This window comes from Bos taurus, chromosome 26, assembly GCF_002263795.3.
Source record: "Bos taurus isolate L1 Dominette 01449 registration number 42190680 breed Hereford chromosome 26, ARS-UCD2.0, whole genome shotgun sequence".
NCBI classification, from domain to species: domain Eukaryota; kingdom Metazoa; phylum Chordata; class Mammalia; order Artiodactyla; family Bovidae; genus Bos; species Bos taurus.
The window spans coordinates 20,619,404-20,636,830 of NC_037353.1; the positions used below are offsets into that span (position 1 = coordinate 20,619,404).

Genomic DNA, 17,427 nt, shown 5'->3' on the forward strand with positions numbered 1-17,427 from the left:
ACCAGTTGGAAGATTTCAGCAGATGATATTAGAGAGAATTTTAGGTCTTTGAATTAGGAACACCCAGTGACTAACCCAGAGAAGGAAATGGCAACCCACTCCAGTGTTCTTGCCTGGAGAATCCCAGGGACGGGGGAGCCTGGTGGGCTGCCGTCTATGGGGCCGCACAGAGTCGGACATGACTGAAGCGACTTAGCAGCAGCAGCAGCAGCAGCAGTGACTAACCGGATGGAATGGGAAAAGGAAGTAGAAGGAATAGATTCAAGAATGACTTGCAGATTTCTGCTTGGGTGAATCACAGGGTATTTCATCAAAGTTGGGAATACGCATGGAGGAAGTTTGGGCGGATAAGGTAATGAGTGGAGCAACAGTGAATTTGGTCTTGGACAATAAAGTACCTACAAGACACATCAGGAGAGATGAGTAAACTTGGAGGGGAGAGCGAAGACCACCTTAAACTCCATTGGAGGTTAGGGCAGGATGAAGTGTGGAATGAAGGACAATTGATGAGAAATTAAGCTAAGCATACAACTAACACATAGTGTGGGGCTGGTTTGACTGATTTTGCTCAGGGCTGGGTAGAGTCAAGAACATCTTGAGAAAATTGCAAATTTAACTGTAGACAAGCCTTTAAAAAGCAGTTAAAAACCTGTTTTGAAATGCATATTTCTGTAATTTGTTTCAACATGTTGAATTACAGCAAATGAGATGGAGAAATGATCTCAACCCATTTTTTTTGGCCTCCTGACTGGAAACCTCAGAACTCAGCCCTGTAAGCTGTTAATCAAATAAGCACTGCAGGCTTTTGTAAAGAATCATGCTTTACAAATGCTTGAAGGCAGTATTGGGATTAAAAGGTAGGTTTCTTTTCTGTTTTTTAAATTGTATTTATTTATTTTGGGGTGCACTGGGTCTTCGTTGCTGTGCATAGCCTTTTTCTAGTTGTGGTGAGCAGGGGTTAATCTCTAGTTATGGTAAGCAGGCTTCTCACTGAGATGGCTTCTGTTGTTGCAGAGCACGGGCTCTAGAGCCCGAGGGCTCAGTAACTGTGGCACGCAGGCTCCGTTGTCTTGCGGCGTATGGAAACTTCCCAGACCAGGGATCAAAGCCCTGTCCCCTGCACTGGTAGGCAGATTCTTAACCACTGGACCACCAGGGAAGTCCTCTTTTCTGTTTTGTAACAATAGTTATGAAATGTAAATTTAGAAGATGTTTGAATGCACCATCAAGTTCTAATAGTTCATCAACCATATACATTAAGTACAATTTAAAACATAAATAGGCATTTTATTTCTGCTCAAAAACACTCATTTAGTGGAATGCTGGAATTTAAAATATACATAGATTAGATTTATAACTGCATAGTTAGTAGGCAACTTCAAGAATTAAAAAAAAAAAAGAAAGCCAAAACATTTGTTGAATTTTTCCCACATCTATCTTTTTCTAGGCACCAAACTGGGCTCTAGAACAAAAAAAAACCACTTGACATTTGTATATTTTTGTGATTAATCCTAACTTTACACAACTATTCTACTCAATGTAGTTTCTGGGGGCCTGGATAAAATATAACACTTGAAGCAGAGTAAGGATTGAGGGACAAAGAAGAAAGGTGAGAATTGAAGCAAGCTAGGAAACTCAACCAGGTTGGGAGGGTAATGGAGGAAAAAAGAAACAGTCACGAGAGACTGAATATACAAACTCAATATGGTCAGACCACATATGACAATTAAAACTCTGACCCACAATCAGCAATCAGCTCAGCAATCAATCTGCAGCAATCAGCCAAGAATTCTTATGACTGGTCAGTGACTGTCAGCTTCCCCAATTTTTGCCCTGCTTTTCCAACTCAGGACCAACTGGAGAAAGTCAAGTATGCTCTACCAAAACAATCATTAAGATGCCATACTTCTAGTAGCCTGCCTCCAGCTTCCCCATGCCAGTACTCTCAAATCAGTGCATACATGAAATCTTCCCGTTTTGTTTTTCTACCTTAAACTTTCCCACTCCCCTGACAGTCTTTGGTTCTCTGCCAGATGCCAAGTGATAGTGAATGACTGCCTTGTTTCATTAGGTATAGAATAGCCTCTTTGTTCTCATTTGGGTGGTCTTCATTTATTCCCACAGTCATTCATTCACTTATTGTCATATATGAATCTATTTTGTGTGCCAGGGAGTGTCCAGCATTGCTGTGGAAGCGGATAGTCCTTGCCCTCAAGGATATCCTGTCTATTGGGATAGATACATACATAAATATAACTAACTCAACGTGGTAAGTGAAACAGTAGGCATCTATAAAGGAGGTGTAGATCAAGTACACGACTGAGCGACTTCACTTTCACTTCTCACTTTCATGCATTGGAGAGGGAAATGGCAACCCACTCCAGTGTTCTTGCCTGGAGAATCCCAGGGACGGGGGAGCCTGGTGGTTGCCGTCTATGGGGTCACACAGAGTCGGACACGACTGAAGTGACTTAGCAGCAGCAGCAGCAGATCAAGTAAGGCTTTTAGGGAAAGTGACCCTGAAATCGAAGGTAAGGGACGAGGCTGAGTTCATCTGGCAAAGAGGACCAAGGCAGGTGGAGGCGAGAGGTAGAGGAGGCGGAAACCAGAGGTGTGCGACTGGAGCATAAAAAGGGAGCTGAGCAGTGGAAGAGGCTGCATGGGCAAGTCGTGGACGGCCATGTGTGTGCCACGTTTGTAAGGACTTGGACTTCATCCTGTCCTAGCGGTTCCCTCCTGGAAATGAGAGGAACCCCTGATAAACCAAGCAGAAAAGCAACATTCAAGAAACATCCTTGTGTGTATCACCGTAAGGTCCGGGACGGCAGGGACACCGCCGCTCGTAATGTCTGGCTCACAGTAGACATTCACTGAATGTTGGATGAATGGATATAAGTGCTTCGGTGTAGTCGTCATTGTCCCCAGTTTATGTTTTTTTTCTCACGGGACAAGACAGGGAATCCGGGGCATGTTTGAGAGACTGTAGGGAGAACTGCCGTTCTGGAGGGCAGGGTTTGTGGACACAAAACCTCCGATTGGCTGTAGGCAAGGAATGCACCTTTGTCGCGAACCCCCAGCTCCTAATCTCTCACCCACCCCCACTCCCCCAAAAGGCCAGCGGCTCTGTCCCGAAAACAGCCTCAGAGAAAGAGGCCAGTGGAGAACTCGCGCCACCGACAGGGCTGCAGCCGCTGGGTACCTGGGCGCAGTTTGCTACCTCTCCCCCTGTGAGCCCCCGCCGGCCCATCCAGGCGGAGCCACATACGACACCCTTCCGGATTGGACGCGCCGGAAATCCCGGGGCGGGCAGTAAGGCCGAGCGCTCTATGGGATTGGCCACCCTGGCGGACCGACGTGCGGCCGACAGAGCTGGTTTGCCCGTCGCTCAGGCTGGAGGAGGGCGGATCCCTCTCCTCGGGTCCCCTGTCAGTCATTGGCTCTCTGCGGTTTCCTTGGGGACGTGGCGCCGCCGGCTGCCCGGGCCTCCTTCCGGCTTGTTTAGAAGCTGCTGGGAGCACTACTGGACCTAGAAGAACGGTGCTGAGGGAGCCGGCTGGCCGTTCGACCGGTGAGTGTGAGCATGGGAAGGCTGTGGGGCCGGAAGGGGAGGCGAGGGAAAGAGGAACTCCCATCCCGGCCACCTGGGGACGGCGGGTTCCTCGAGGACGTTGCCGGCCCTCTAGAACACCCGGCTCCCAGGGAACCGGGGTAGGGTCCATTGAGCCCCAGGAACGAGAACAAACGCATCTGGAGTGGGAGCCCTGGGGAGTGGGTGGGCGCCATGGCTTCTCGTGAGGGGGAGTGGGGGTATAGTCTCGTGGGCACTGCTGGAGATGAACCTGAAACCCAACCAACTCTTTCCAGGCTGTAGACTTAGGAGATGCCGAGGACGAGGAGACTACCTTTCCAAGGCAAAAGGAAAAGGAGGTGACAGGCATTGAGACCACTGACGGGAACCCATGGCTAGGTAAGATTGCACACTTTATCCTCTGCTGGAAGCTCAGCTGGGGGCTGGCAGGCAGGTTGAGAGGCCTTGGGAGGTTGTTACAAGTGAGGTTTGCTTTAGGGCTGCATGTGGACTTTGCAGCCTGGTCAGATGGATGCAAAGAAGATCAGAGTTGCATTCTTTTGAAGGCGGATACAGCAGTACTTTTCAGCAGTGTCCCGGCGTGATTGAGTGAGTGCTTGCTCTGTTCTAATAAGTGCTACTAGGTTGTAATGTTCTTTCAGATTTCCACTTGAGTGAGGCTAGGTGCCCCTTGAGGAGGTGAAACAAAAACACAAACAAAAAAATTTTTTTTGTTTTGTAATGAACTTTGAAAACAGACTGAGGTGCTTTTGAACTAGTATGAAAAGTGAACTTCACAGTTGAATACACTTATTCATACATTATAATACTCTGAAGGTTTCAGAAAAGATTTATGTGGATATGTGGGTCAACTTGTAGCAAATGAGACAGTTGTCAAATAGAATAAATGGAGAAAGATGCAGGACAGTATACCTACTGGTGTAAAACCAAAGGAGTGGAGATACACACAAACACACATACACAGATATATTACCTTGATGGTATGTATTTATTCTTGTGTATGCATAAAGTCCATGATATTGCAAAGAGTCAGACACGACTGAGTGAGTGACACACATATACATAGAATGTCCCTGGGGAACAGTGAGATTGCAAAGAGTCAGACACGACTGAGCGAGAGACACACATACACACAAACATTGAGCGACACACACACACACACACACACACACACACACAGAATATCCCTGGGTGGGTAATAGTGGTTGCCTCTGAGAGGGAAATGAGGGGTTAAGGCATAAGACTCACTCTCCACTATATATCCTTTAAACTGATTTTTTTTTTTTTTTTACTGTGTGTATATGTTACCCATTAAAATAGTTTTAAAAATCAGTTAATAAATTTTGTCTCTTCTGTATTTTTTTGACAGTATTCTTGGTGCGACTGTTGCAAGTGCTCTGATTCTTCAATGTTATATGAGTTTGCACAGGGAGACTGGTGATCTTTTCATTAACATGAAGTTAGTTCTTTGAATTTCACCCCAAAGTGCAGGCTCTGGAAAGAGAGCAGAGAAGGCTTTTTTAGTTTATATAGTAAAAGCTCCATGAACCATATAGGTCCTTTTCTAAACTTTGAGACTAAATGAACATTTAGACTTCTGGTGGCATACATTTTTTTGTCTTTATTAGGAAGGGCTTTAACCTAGCTTTAAAACCATTTTTAGCACTCAATTGTAGAGACTTTTCTTACTAATGTTTGTCTTATTTCAGGATCAGTTTTTCCTTCCTCTGCCCAGCCTCCTGGTACTTCACTGTGCCCACAGTGAGCCCATTTTCCCGGCAGCGGGTGGCATTCCTAGGACTCTTCTTCATATCCTGTCTCCTTTTACTTATGTTAATCATGGACTTTCGACATTGGGGTGCTTCATCACCACGAGATAGGCAATATGAAAGGTGAGTCAGCTTTACATTGCTTTGACCAGCTTTGGCAGTGAAGTCATAAATATTTTGATAAGCTGTTTAACATACTGCTACCTTAGGATGAGATGGTTAGATAGCATTACTGACTCAATGAACGCGAATTTGAGTGAACTCCAGGAGACAGTGAAAGACAGAGAAACCTGGGGTGCTGCAGTCCATGGGGTCACAAAGAGTTGGACACAATTTGGCGACTGAACAACAACCACCTTTGACTCTTTTGGGGAATACTGGGAAATACTGCACTTTTAGTTAAAACTGCATGCCACTTACTACATTAAAAAGATCTTAATCCCTATTTTGGCAGTGTTCAGTTCTGATTGAGAAATGCTAATGCTACCTTTTAACCATGAAAGGCATGTTTCTCTTTCCGTGTTTTGGTGGGCTGACTTAACTGGGTGCATAAATGTTTACAATTGTTACCTACTCTTGATGAATTGACCCTTTTATGGTTATTAAATGACTTTTTATCTTTGATTATATTCTTTGCTCTGAAATCTACTAGCCTGGTATTTCTATGGCAGTTTCAGCTTTCTTGTGATTAGTGTTAGCATGATAGATGTTTTTTCATTCTTTTAGTTTTAGCCTTTTAGTTTCTTTGTGTTTCAAGTGTGCTTCTGGTAGACAGAGTTCAGTTGAGTCTTTTTACCCAGTCTGACAATGTGTGCCTTTTATGTGGGCTGTTCAGGTTTTTCCATTAATCAGTTATCTTCAGGGTTTGATCTATCTTGCTATTTGTTTTCTGCTTGGCACATCTGTTCTTTGTTTGTCTTTCCTCTTTAGCCCCCCTTTTCTTGAATACATTTTTTTATGATTCCATTTTATCTCCTTTGTTGTTTTGTTAGATATAATTCTGTTTTTTATTTTTTCAGTAGTTGCTTTATGGTTTAAGGCTTAGAGTATACATTTTTAACTTACTACTTCAAGTAATATACCTCTTCACACAGTGTAAAAACTTAACAACAGTGCACTTTCATTCTTCTCTTCTCCTTGACCTTGGTGCTCTTGTTGTCATACTTCTTACTTCTTCTACATATGTTATAAGCTCTACCATACATTATTATTTTTGCCTTAAGCATTCCATTATTTTTTAAAGAGGTTTTTAAAAATAAGAAAAAAGGGCTTGTATATTTACCATTTCTGGGTCTCTTCATGCCTTTGTATAGATTTCGTATTTCCATTTGGTATCATTTTCCTTTTGCCTGATAGTCTTCCTTTAACATTTATAGTAGTATGAATCTGTGGTTGGTGAATTCTTTCAACTTTTATATGACTGGAAAAGTCTTTATTTTGCTTTCCATTTAAAAGAAATGTCCACTGAGTACAGAACTCTAGGTTGATCTTTTTTTTTTCTTTCTTTACTTTACAGATGATGGTACGTCACTGTCTTCTGGCTTGTCTTCGGAGAGCTCTGTTGTCATTTTTCTCTTTGTTCTCTCTGTACATAATGTGTCTTCCTCTGGCTGCTTTTAAGGTTTTCTCTTTATCACTGGTTTTAAACAATTTGATTGTAATGGGCTTTGGTGTAGTTTTCTTCATGATTCTTATGTTTGTGATTTGTTTATTCTTGGGATTATGGATTTATAAGTTTTAGTCAAATTTGGGAAAATGTTAATATTATTTCTTCAAATATTTTTCTATACTCTCCCACTTTTCCTTTGGTGTCTCCAGTGACATATGTTGAGTCATATGAAATTTTCTCACAGCCCACTTATGTTCTGCTCACTGTTTTTTTCCCTAGTCTTTTTTTCTGTCTCTGTTTTTCTGGATATTTTATACTGCTGTGCCTTCCAATTCATTAGTATTTTCTTCTGTGAGTCTAACCTATTGTTAGTTCCATGACAGCTGAATACCTTTTTTCACAGAAAATACATTCGGAATTATTTAATATAGCTTTTATTTGATATAGCCTACCAGTGCATAGAAGATCTGTATTCCTTTAAAACAGTTATTTTGCTATTTTTTATTTTTTTTATTTATTTTATTCTATTCAGCTACACTGGGTCTTAGTTGCAGCATGTGGGATTCAGTTCCGTGACCAGGGATCGAACCCTGCTCCCCTGTATTGGGGTGCAGGATCTAAGCCACTGGACTATCAGGAAAATCCCAATTTTGCTATTTTTTAGCTTAGCTAAAAAATAGCTAAAAAATATAGATTAGCTTCTGGTTAGGTTACAGAATGAAATGGTAATATGTTGTGTTCATCATCTGCAACATGATTTTCTCCTTACTGCTTCCCAGAAAGTATCAGTTAGGAGGCTTTGGGCTACAAGTAATAGTCAGACTGACTTAAATAATAAGAATGTTTATTGGCTCCCAGAATGAGAAGTTCAGGGGTAGAAGGACCACAAGTTCAACATTGGCTCTCAGGATGGGAGTCTCTGTCTCAGTTGCCCATTTTGTCCGCATACTAAGTGGTTGTATCATAGCAGCCAGGGCTACCTCCATTCTCACTCGTGTCCTGTAGGAGAGAAACAGGTCTTCCATGCCCTCTTAAAAGAATGAAGACCCTTCCTGGAAACCTCCAGCAACTTTTTCCTTGAGTCTTTTTTTGGTCAGAATTGGGACACATGCATCCTCCCCTTAATATTTCTGGGTTGTTCTGTCCCCAGAATTTCTCATTTCCTATTCACTTTGGTCATTCATTCATTAAAACATTCAACAAACATTTATTGACTGGCCACTATGTGCTGAGGGATAGTAACCACGGCATGGAGACCTTGGTGCTTTTTTTCAAGAAGTTTGTTTTCAACTTTCCTCCTCCAGTAACAGTATTGTTTTGTATTTTTCTTTCTTCCTTGCCAAAGAGGAAACACTTCTTTAGATCAGTGAAGAGTTATTAACAATTGGTCTTGAGAAACCTGTTCACTTTAGAAAACTCAATCCATAATTTGAGTGTTTTAAATGCTTATTGAGATTTTCTCGACATACTTGAGCAGAGTTTCTCATTGGAACATAGCATGGTCTAATTATGGATTTATTTGTAGGATAATATGGCTAGAGTAAGGACTACTAGGCAGTGAGTGGTGATCTGTACAGCTAGAGGGGCAGATCAGACTGGGCCTGTTAAGCCATTTTAGGGGGTTTAGACATTATCTTAAGGGAAGAGGGAAGGCTTTGAAAAACTTTGAAGAGTGATGTGATCAGAACTGCTTTTTAAGAAAAGGTCACTTTGGTGGCATTATGGAGAATAAATTGGAATACTCCAGTAGAGAGACGATGATGGCCTAGACGTGGGTGGCAGCAGTGATGATGGAGAGAAGAAAATGCATCTGAGGGACTCATTGGAGGTAGAGTGATCTGATAGTCTCATCCACTACTAAACTCAGGTGGCCAGATTCAATAAATACTTACGCTGAATTAACTGAAACAAGTCAGCCCCAGAGCTAAGGAACACTCAGACTGTGCCTGTATAGTGACAACAAAATCCTCACACCCCTGACAAAATCTTTACACCCTGTAATGCTCTGGCTAAGCAGCCAGCAGCCGTATAGCCTTAGAGCTCCTTGTTCTTTACTGAAGGGTTGTTTGCATATGGCCACAAATTACCACGTGTCCTTAAACTTCACTCATGGCTGCCTATATGAGGCATTTAGGAAACAAACATCTGTTGAGAGCTTGCAGCATGTGAGACACTGAGCTAGACGCTAGAGTACAAAGGTGAATAAAACGTGGCCCCTGAACTCAAGGAATTTGTAATCTAGGTAGGAAGGCATATGTGAAGGAATAATTGTTTCCCAATGAGATAATAGTTTAACTGTGTAGAATCAGGAACAAAGAATCAGGGACTGTACATAGTCAAGAATCAGGAATAAAATTAAAAAGCAGAAATTAACCAGAAGAGGCTTATGAGTAACCATATCTGACGTCACTAAGTTCATGTATTAGGAGCTTGTGTACTGTAGTGATGTTAGACTCAAATAGAGCCTCTTTGCTTTTGTTTTACAAACTATATTTTTGTTTTTTTAACTTTTTATTTTTAGAGTGTAGTTGATTAACAATGTTGTGTTAGTTTCAGGTGTACAGTAAAGTGATTCAGTTATACATATACATGTATCCATTCTTTTCAAATTATTTTTCCATTTAGGTTGTTACATATTATGGAGCAGAGTTTTCTGTCCTATACAGTGGGTCCTTTTTGGTTATCCATTTAAAATATACTACTGTGTACATATAGTGATCTTCCCTGGTAGCTCAGACGGTGGCCCTCCTGCTCTCCTACAATGCAGGAGACCTGGGTTCAATCCCTGGGTCAGGAAGATCTCCTGGAGAAGGAAATGGCAACCCACTCCAGTATTCTTGCCTGGAAAATCCCATGGACGGAGGAACTGGTTAGGCTACAGTCCATGGGGTCGCAAAGAGTCGGACACAACTGAGCGACTTCACTCACTCACTCACTGTGTACATGTACATACTGTTTTAATTAGCGTGGTTCTCTCTTGTCTCAGACATAGCAGGTGATGGTAGTAGAATGGTAGTAGTGGGAAGGGTATGGTGGTCATTAGATGTAGACACACTGATGATAGTGGTTAATAATATGCTGACATCTTGACAGTAGGTGGGAGAGAGGAAATTTATTAAAAGTAGACTCAATAATTCAGATTTTCTACAGACCATGTCTATAGTGGTATTCAATTCTATGAGAAAAGTGTATTAGTCACTCAGCCATGTCCCACTCTTTTTGACCCCATGCACTGTAGCCCGCCAGGCTCCTCTGTCCATGGAATTCTCCAGGCAAGAATACTGGAGTGGGTAGCCATTTCCTTCTCCAGGGGATCTTCCCGACCTAGGGATTGAACCCAGTCTCCTGCATTGCTGGTGGATTCTTTACTATCTGAGCCAACAGGGAAGCTCCTGAATCATTTGGGGACCTTTAAAAAATACAAACAACTGGACCTTTTCTCAAGGAGATTCTAATATGCAGCCTAAGTTGGGAAGCACTGTTCTACAGTTCAGTTATATTTATCTGGGAACATGGCATTGTGGTATAGGGACAGAGGGTTGATTTTAGAGTTAATCAGCCCATCATTTTCTAGTTGAGTGATCTTAGACAGATGTTGTACTCTGGTATCTCATTTCTTTAAGTATAAAGTAGAGGTAAAAAATGCCTGCCTTGTCATTTGGATTAAAAAAGAAAAGCATCTGGGACTGCCTGGTGTGCACTGCGGATGTTAGGCTTGTTAGTATTATTTGAAATAATCTTGATTTTTTCTGTTCTGCTTTCTGCCCTGCAAATATACAGTGAAGGTAAATGAAGGTAAGGGGCAGCACTAACTCCATTTAAAATTTTTCGTCCAGAATTTGTTTTTTGTGGTGGCTGTTACTGTTAGGCACCAGTGAGCATTAGCTGATGATAAAATGATTAAGCAAATAACTAGGAATTGAGGGAAATACCCATCACTTAAGTTCAATACCTTATAAACAATTAGGACAAGGACTTGTAGTTGTGATTTTTATATCACATACATTTAATAGTCATTTTTTTTTCCAATTTAAATTGTGGAAAATATTTTAATTTGAATTTTTTCAAATTGTATTGAAAACTGTATTTTAATTTGAATTTTTTCAGTCATTGGTGGAACCTGCCATATCACTTTGGTGGTGATATGGCCCCAAATTTTAGAAGCACGAATGGGGGTTTTCCCTCAATATCAAAACCAAAGAATTATTGTTATATAAACATGTATTCACACTGTTGCTGAAGGAGAAAGCAGGAGGTTTACCTGAGAACTAGAGTTTAGAAAAAGGTAAATTTAGAGATTGGTGAGTGTCAGTAAGGTTTGAATCCAGAACTATTTTTTGATTTATGCTTCTAAAATAAACTTTATTTTTTAGACCAGTTTTAGGTTCATAGCTAAATTGAGCAGAATTGCAGAGATTTCTCATATACCCTTTGTCCTCCCCCAACATGCACAGCAAAGCTATCTTTAAGAATATTTTTTGTTAGATGTGTTTTAGTCAACTGTTTATCTAGTATGTGCCATATAATATGTGCTCCAACAACTTCATCAGACTTACTTTGTATTGTTCACCCATTTATTCATTCATTTATTCACTTAACAAATACTGTCTGCACAGTTCCTTCTTTGCGCTTGTCACATTTCAGGTTTCATTGACCATGTGTGACTAGTAGCTATCCTATCAGACAGTTCAGATGGAAATATTTCCTCCAGGTCAGAAAGTTCTGGAATGTGCTAGCCCTGGATGCTGGTAAATTGTTAAAATATATTAATAATTTTTAGTTTAAGGGATTCTTTTTAGCATGTGTACATGTATATTGTGCAAGACAAACAGTGAACAGTTGTATTCAGTACATTTCTTTTTCACCTTAATGTTTAATGATGTTCACTTTTTGTTAGGGCTTCCCAGGTGGCTCAGAGGTAAAGAATCTGCCTGCTGAGCAGGAGACCCAGGTTCAATCCCTGGGTTGGGAAGATTCCTGGTAAAAGGAAATGGCAATCCTCTCCAGTATTCTTGCCAGGAGAACCCCATGGACAGAGGAGCCTGGCAGGCTACAGTCTATAGAGTCATAAAAGAGTTGGACATGACTTAACAACTAAGCATCACCAACAACAAAACCTTTTTGGTACCCCTACTGCTGTCTTTATTAGTGGGGAAATTTTTGTCTGGCTTATTGTTCTGAAGAATGTCTTTGGTAGCTATTGAAGGTGCCTTCATGTTCCTTTGCTACCTGGGAATAACTGAGTGAGAGCTTCTGTGTCAGTGATTGGCTCAATAGTGGCCTTCCTTAGGAGTTTTAATTCTGCTTAAAGCAAGTGAAAAGGAGCCATTACTTATGGTTAGAATAAAAATGATAAACAAATATACAGATGAAGTTAAGGGTTCTAATGTATAGTGGAGCAATTCAGAGATTTTGCTAGTGAAATGGAAGACATTTTTTTGCATTTATTCATTTGCTTGTCCTTAATGGTGTTCATAGTGTTTATAAGCAGAGCTTTAAATTATAAATGTTTCTGACTGCTCTGATTAATCTTGTTAGGAAATAAGTAGTAACTTTACAAGATGCTTTTCTGGGCATGTAGTACCATCATCAGTCATGCACAGCTGCTTTGGCTATAATGTCATTATATTTGGTTTTGAGCCTTGAACAGAGTTGGGATGATGACAATTCATCAAAGAGGTGGTAGCTCCATGCTAATGGAGGCCACTTTAGTGGACTTTTGGCATGTTACTGAGATCTTTTTGAACTCTAGAAGTGGTATAATTTGTGTTGATTTTGTAAGCTAATGGCTTGGTCAGTTATTGCTCTAATGCTGTTAATGTTTTGAGGATAATGGCAGCGAAAAGCCAGTTGTCTTCCAGTTCTACCTTGGGTGATATATATGTGGGTATCTTTCTTTTCACTGACTCAGCAGTGACTGGAGGGAAATCATGCTTCTCATATAGAAAGGATTGGTGGGTTTGAGGCGGGGGTAAATGCATGTGATGGTAAATTGGATGTCTTCTGGGACAGTGGGTGTGAGGGATTCCAAAGCTTTTGGAGTTTTTCTCTTGGGCTTTAAGTCCTCTTTAGGGATTGACTTAGTGCAGTGTCAGCAAAGCAGGAGGATCCAGCAATGCAAGTAATTAATCATGATGGCTAAGTCTAGGATTGCAAATCAGAAATGAAAATATCCAAGAAAGGACCAGTGATGCATCTTAGTTAGGAGCCTAGACGAGGAAGGGCTTCTAAGAAGCCTGAATAGGTCATAAGAGGTCAGAATTCCAGGAAAAGATGATACTACTACTTCAAGCCAAAGGGAAGAATTTTTCTTCAGTTACTCATCTGTACGGAAGATGAGAAACATAGATACTTCTGCAGCCTGCAGCTACTGATGAGAGATTCAGGTGGAAAGTATAGCATAAATGCCCTCTGGTCCTATCTTTCTTTCTTGTATTGTAGTGTCAGCTGACTTTTTTCTGCCAGTGCACACAAGGCGACTTTAAGAGAAAAGAAAGCAAAGTTGAGTTTTACCCAGATTAGAGTTTTAAGGTTTCTTATTGTGACAGGAACCAAAGAGTATGACAGGATGCTTTGGAAAGCCATTGAAATTTTCTAAGAAAGAGACCAACTGATTTTGAGTATAGCTATACAAAGACTTAGGTGAATTGTTAACAGACCAGCAGCTTCATATTGTGAGCTCTAGGCCCAAGCCAGTCAGTATTGATTGATACATATTGGAGAAATGTGAGGAACATTTTGACTGTATTGGGGCATGCAGTTAATGTACTCACTATTGAGAAACTGAGAATCTAAATGGAGAGGTGGAGCAAACACGAAAGAAATTTTAGGGCTCAGCCTGAAATATAAGCAAACTGCTTAAAGAGAATAATGACACTCCAAGTCATTGTGAATATTACAAGCATCGGCATTGTTCAGTGGAGGCTTCTTAAGAGCTGGAAAACCATGTCAAAGAAGGGAAAGGGGAAGGAATAGGAAGACAAACAGACAGATGTTTGTTAGAAAGAAGATTGTGTTCAAGTAGCGGCTCTCAAAGTAACCCTTGGAAGTCTCTGAGACCCTTTTAGGGGGTCTGTAAGGCCAAAACTATTTCAATAAAAATACTAACACATTTTGTGTTTAAAAAATTCATAACACAATTTATCATCTTAATTGTTTTTAAGTGTTAAGTATCTTCACATTGTTATGCAGCCAATCTCTAGAACTTTTTCATCTTGCAAATCTGAAACTCTATACTCATTAGACAACAACCCTAATTTTTTCCCTACCCCCAGCCCCTGGTAACCACTATTCTGTTTTCTGATTCTGTGAATTTGCTTATTTTTCATATTTCTTATAAGTGGAATTATATAATGTTTGTCTTTTGTGACTGACATATTTCCCTTAGCATGATGTCCTCAAGGTTCACCCATGTTGTAGCATGTGACAGGATATCCTTCTTTTTTAAGGCTGAATCGTATTCCATTGTATGTATATAACACATGTTTATTTATCTATCATGGACGTCTAAGTTGCTTCTACCTTTTGGCTGTGGTGATAGTATTTATTTTTTTCACTGAGCTGACATTTACACTGATGATACAAAAGCAGTGTTGGGTAGAACTGCTAGTGCTTTAGCACAAATCAAGCTGGAGCACCAAATTAAACCAGTAATATGGTGTCTTCACACAGTTGCAATGGGAAGAAACGTCAAGTTCCACTTAAGAATATCATTTTAATGTTCTGTATGACAAAATGGGAAATATGCATTAAGCACGTTGCTATGTACGCAGGTTGTCTCAAGGAAAGGCACTTAGGCGGTGTTGGAGTTGTGAGCTGAACACAGCCCTGCTTTTATCACACTGTTTTTCACTTGAATAACTGTCAGAACAACTATGAATTTCAGACGTGGGTATTTCGTTAAGACATTTTCTTCAAAATGAATGAAGTAAAAACCTATCACCTCACAGAAAATTACTATCAGTATTTATTGCCAATGATAAAATTTGAATTTTTAAGTGAAAAGTAGAAGTTTGGGATATTTGTTTCTGCCACTGTGGGTGTGCTTCCCAGTAGTTCAGAAGTTTTGCTTCCCAATACTTCAAAGACTTTTTTGATAAAATTGGTAGTGATATTAATGAAAGTATGTGGGTTTTGGTAGAATGAAATATGTCGATGTTAAGAAGATATGCATAGCTCAATGAACCAGTAGTTTTCAGTATATGATGTGACAACATCATGTGTGAGTAAAGGCAATTTAAAGTGAAAGATAGACCAGTGCATTTTAATGTAACAGTATGAAAAGTTCTTAGAGTTTAGATTCCACATTGCCACCAACCTGTAAGAAACTCCACTTGTCAACTTTCAGTGTAGTGTCGAAGGAGAATATCCACAGTAATCTAAAAAGGCTATTGAAGTACTATTCCCTTTTCCAGCAACATTATATGAAGCTTGATTTTCTTCATATCAGTCAGCTCAGTTCAGTTGCTCAGTCATGTCCGACTCTTTGCAACCCCATGGACCGCAGCATGCCAGCCTTCTCTGTTCATCACCAACTCCTGGAGCTTGCTCAAACTCATGTCCATCAAGTTGGTGATGCCATCCAACCATCTCATCCTCTGTCGTTCTTCACATGCTTCAGTCGAAACAACTTATTATAACAGGCTGAATACAGAAGTAAATATGAGAATCTAGCTGTCTTCTATTAATTCAGACACTGAAGAGATTTGCAAAACTCTAAAACACCACCACACTTCTAATTTTTCTGTTTTAGAAAATAGTTATTTTTCATAAAATTTGTTAATATGTATTGAATTTACTATTGTCTCTAAATTAATAAATATTTTAAATGTTCTGTTTTATTTTCTAATATGGTAAATGTAGATGGATGTAACCCATGTATGCAAAAGCTCTTTGGAGTTCACTAATTTTAAGACTGTAAAAAGGGGTTCTGAGCCCACAAATTTTGAGAACCAATGTACTGGGGAAAGTTATTCATTAAGTAGGAGGGGACAGGATACAGAATCTTGTCAAAGAGAAGTAGAAAGAGTGGTTTTCAGAGAAGGAAAGCAGATAAAGATCTGTGAAGTAGAATTGCTGATGAGAAATGAAAAGACATTTGGGGCATGGATTATCTTGCCTGTTTCTTTTCTGTCTGTGGCACCCAGATGTCTGCCCAACCTTCCTGTGATAGAAGTGACTTGTTAAGAGTTGTTGGGTGGATTGTGAGCCCATTGCAGCCCAGTAATTTAATTAGAATGGGGAAGTTTGTGGTGGAACGGAATCTTTAGGACTGTAAACTTTCTAGTGTGAGACAGATTTTTACCATCTGCTTCACTTCCCACAACTCACTCTCATATCCTATCCTATCCTATCTCATCTCCCTGACCCTATCCGATGCAGTAATTTACAGGATTATGTGCGTTCGTGCTAAGTTGCTTCAGTCATGTCCGACTCTTTGTAACCCTATGGAGTCAGACACAGCTGAAGCAACTTAGCACACAAGCTCAAATGTATGTTCCTCTCTTTTTTAAAAAATGCATTTTGTGTTTTAGAATAGGAAAGGTACTCAGCCCTACTCTTTTGATTTTAGAACTGTTTCTACATGGTCTTCTTTTCATCAAGTTTGCTTTCTGTCCAAAATAAGGAACTTTGTATAGCAATGTGAAATCACCAGTAAACACAAACAAGATTGTTCTGGGGGAGGGGGCAGTATTACTCGGAAAAATTCACAGTATTCCTTTCAAGGTATTCATTCAATTATTAGCTCAATCTATAGTAATATTTATTCAAATTTCAAAGAATCTAGAAGACAAAATTTTAGTCTGCCTACCATGCATTGTATATTAGCACCAAGAAAGAGCTCTCCTTTTTTGAGTAATAAGCTAAAAGCCATTCTCGCTGGTCTCCTCTTCAGATGAAACCTTTGAAAGAAGTCATCAGTGATGTTTGTACTTTTTAGACCCTCACACTCTGAGGAAACTTTAATATTTACTTAATTTTTTAACTTTAATATTTATTGAAGCCTCACCACTCAGAAGAAGGATTTTACCAGCTTTTAGCCTTCTTTTCTTTCTGAACTTTTCAGCCCTTTCCCCCAGAGCATCTTCTGCTAGTTCTCCCTATGCTCATCATGTAACAGTAAGAGCAGGGATGGGGGCACAGCACCTATCTGTTGGCACAGCAGCTGCTAGCTGCTTAATACCCATTGCGTCTCTGAGGGTAGAGACTCCCAACTACACTGATTTCCCAGATGAGGAAACTACCCGAGAGAAGTTAAGTAATTTCCTGACGGTCTCAAAGCACAGAAAGTGCTAGAGCTGAGACTCAAACCTTGGGGTTTTGATGGTAGCATCTTTACTTGTTCCATCTTCCTGCTGTCAATCAGGTATCATTCTGCCATATTCTTCACGTATATATAAAGAAAGGATAGATAAATAAAAATGAAATTAGGATTGCCTTAGTTATCTAGTGTGCATAGC

The 17,427-nt window shown here is 40.3% G+C and overlaps 1 protein-coding gene and 1 non-coding gene across 5 annotated transcripts in view; both read left to right on the plus strand.

Annotated features, from left to right (window-relative positions):
* The first annotated feature begins 3,875 nt into the window (after positions 1-3,875).
* ENTPD7 (ectonucleoside triphosphate diphosphohydrolase 7) overlaps positions 3,876-17,427 on the plus strand; it is a 39,146-nt gene continuing 25,594 nt past the window's right edge. For all 4 annotated transcript variants that reach the window (XR_009492980.1, XR_009492981.1, XM_024985883.2 and 1 more), the window contains exons 1-2: positions 3,876-3,967; positions 5,299-5,481. Coding sequence is in view for 2 of the 4 variants with exons in the window: in XM_024985883.2 (XP_024841651.1) it covers positions 3,960-3,967; positions 5,299-5,481 (191 nt within the window). In the remaining 2 variants the exon portion in view is untranslated. The remainder of the gene's footprint in view (positions 3,968-5,298; positions 5,482-17,427) is intronic.
* TRNAS-GCU (transfer RNA serine (anticodon GCU)) lies at positions 11,869-11,939 on the plus strand. Its single transcript has one exon. It is a non-coding gene; the product is annotated as a tRNA-Ser (tRNA).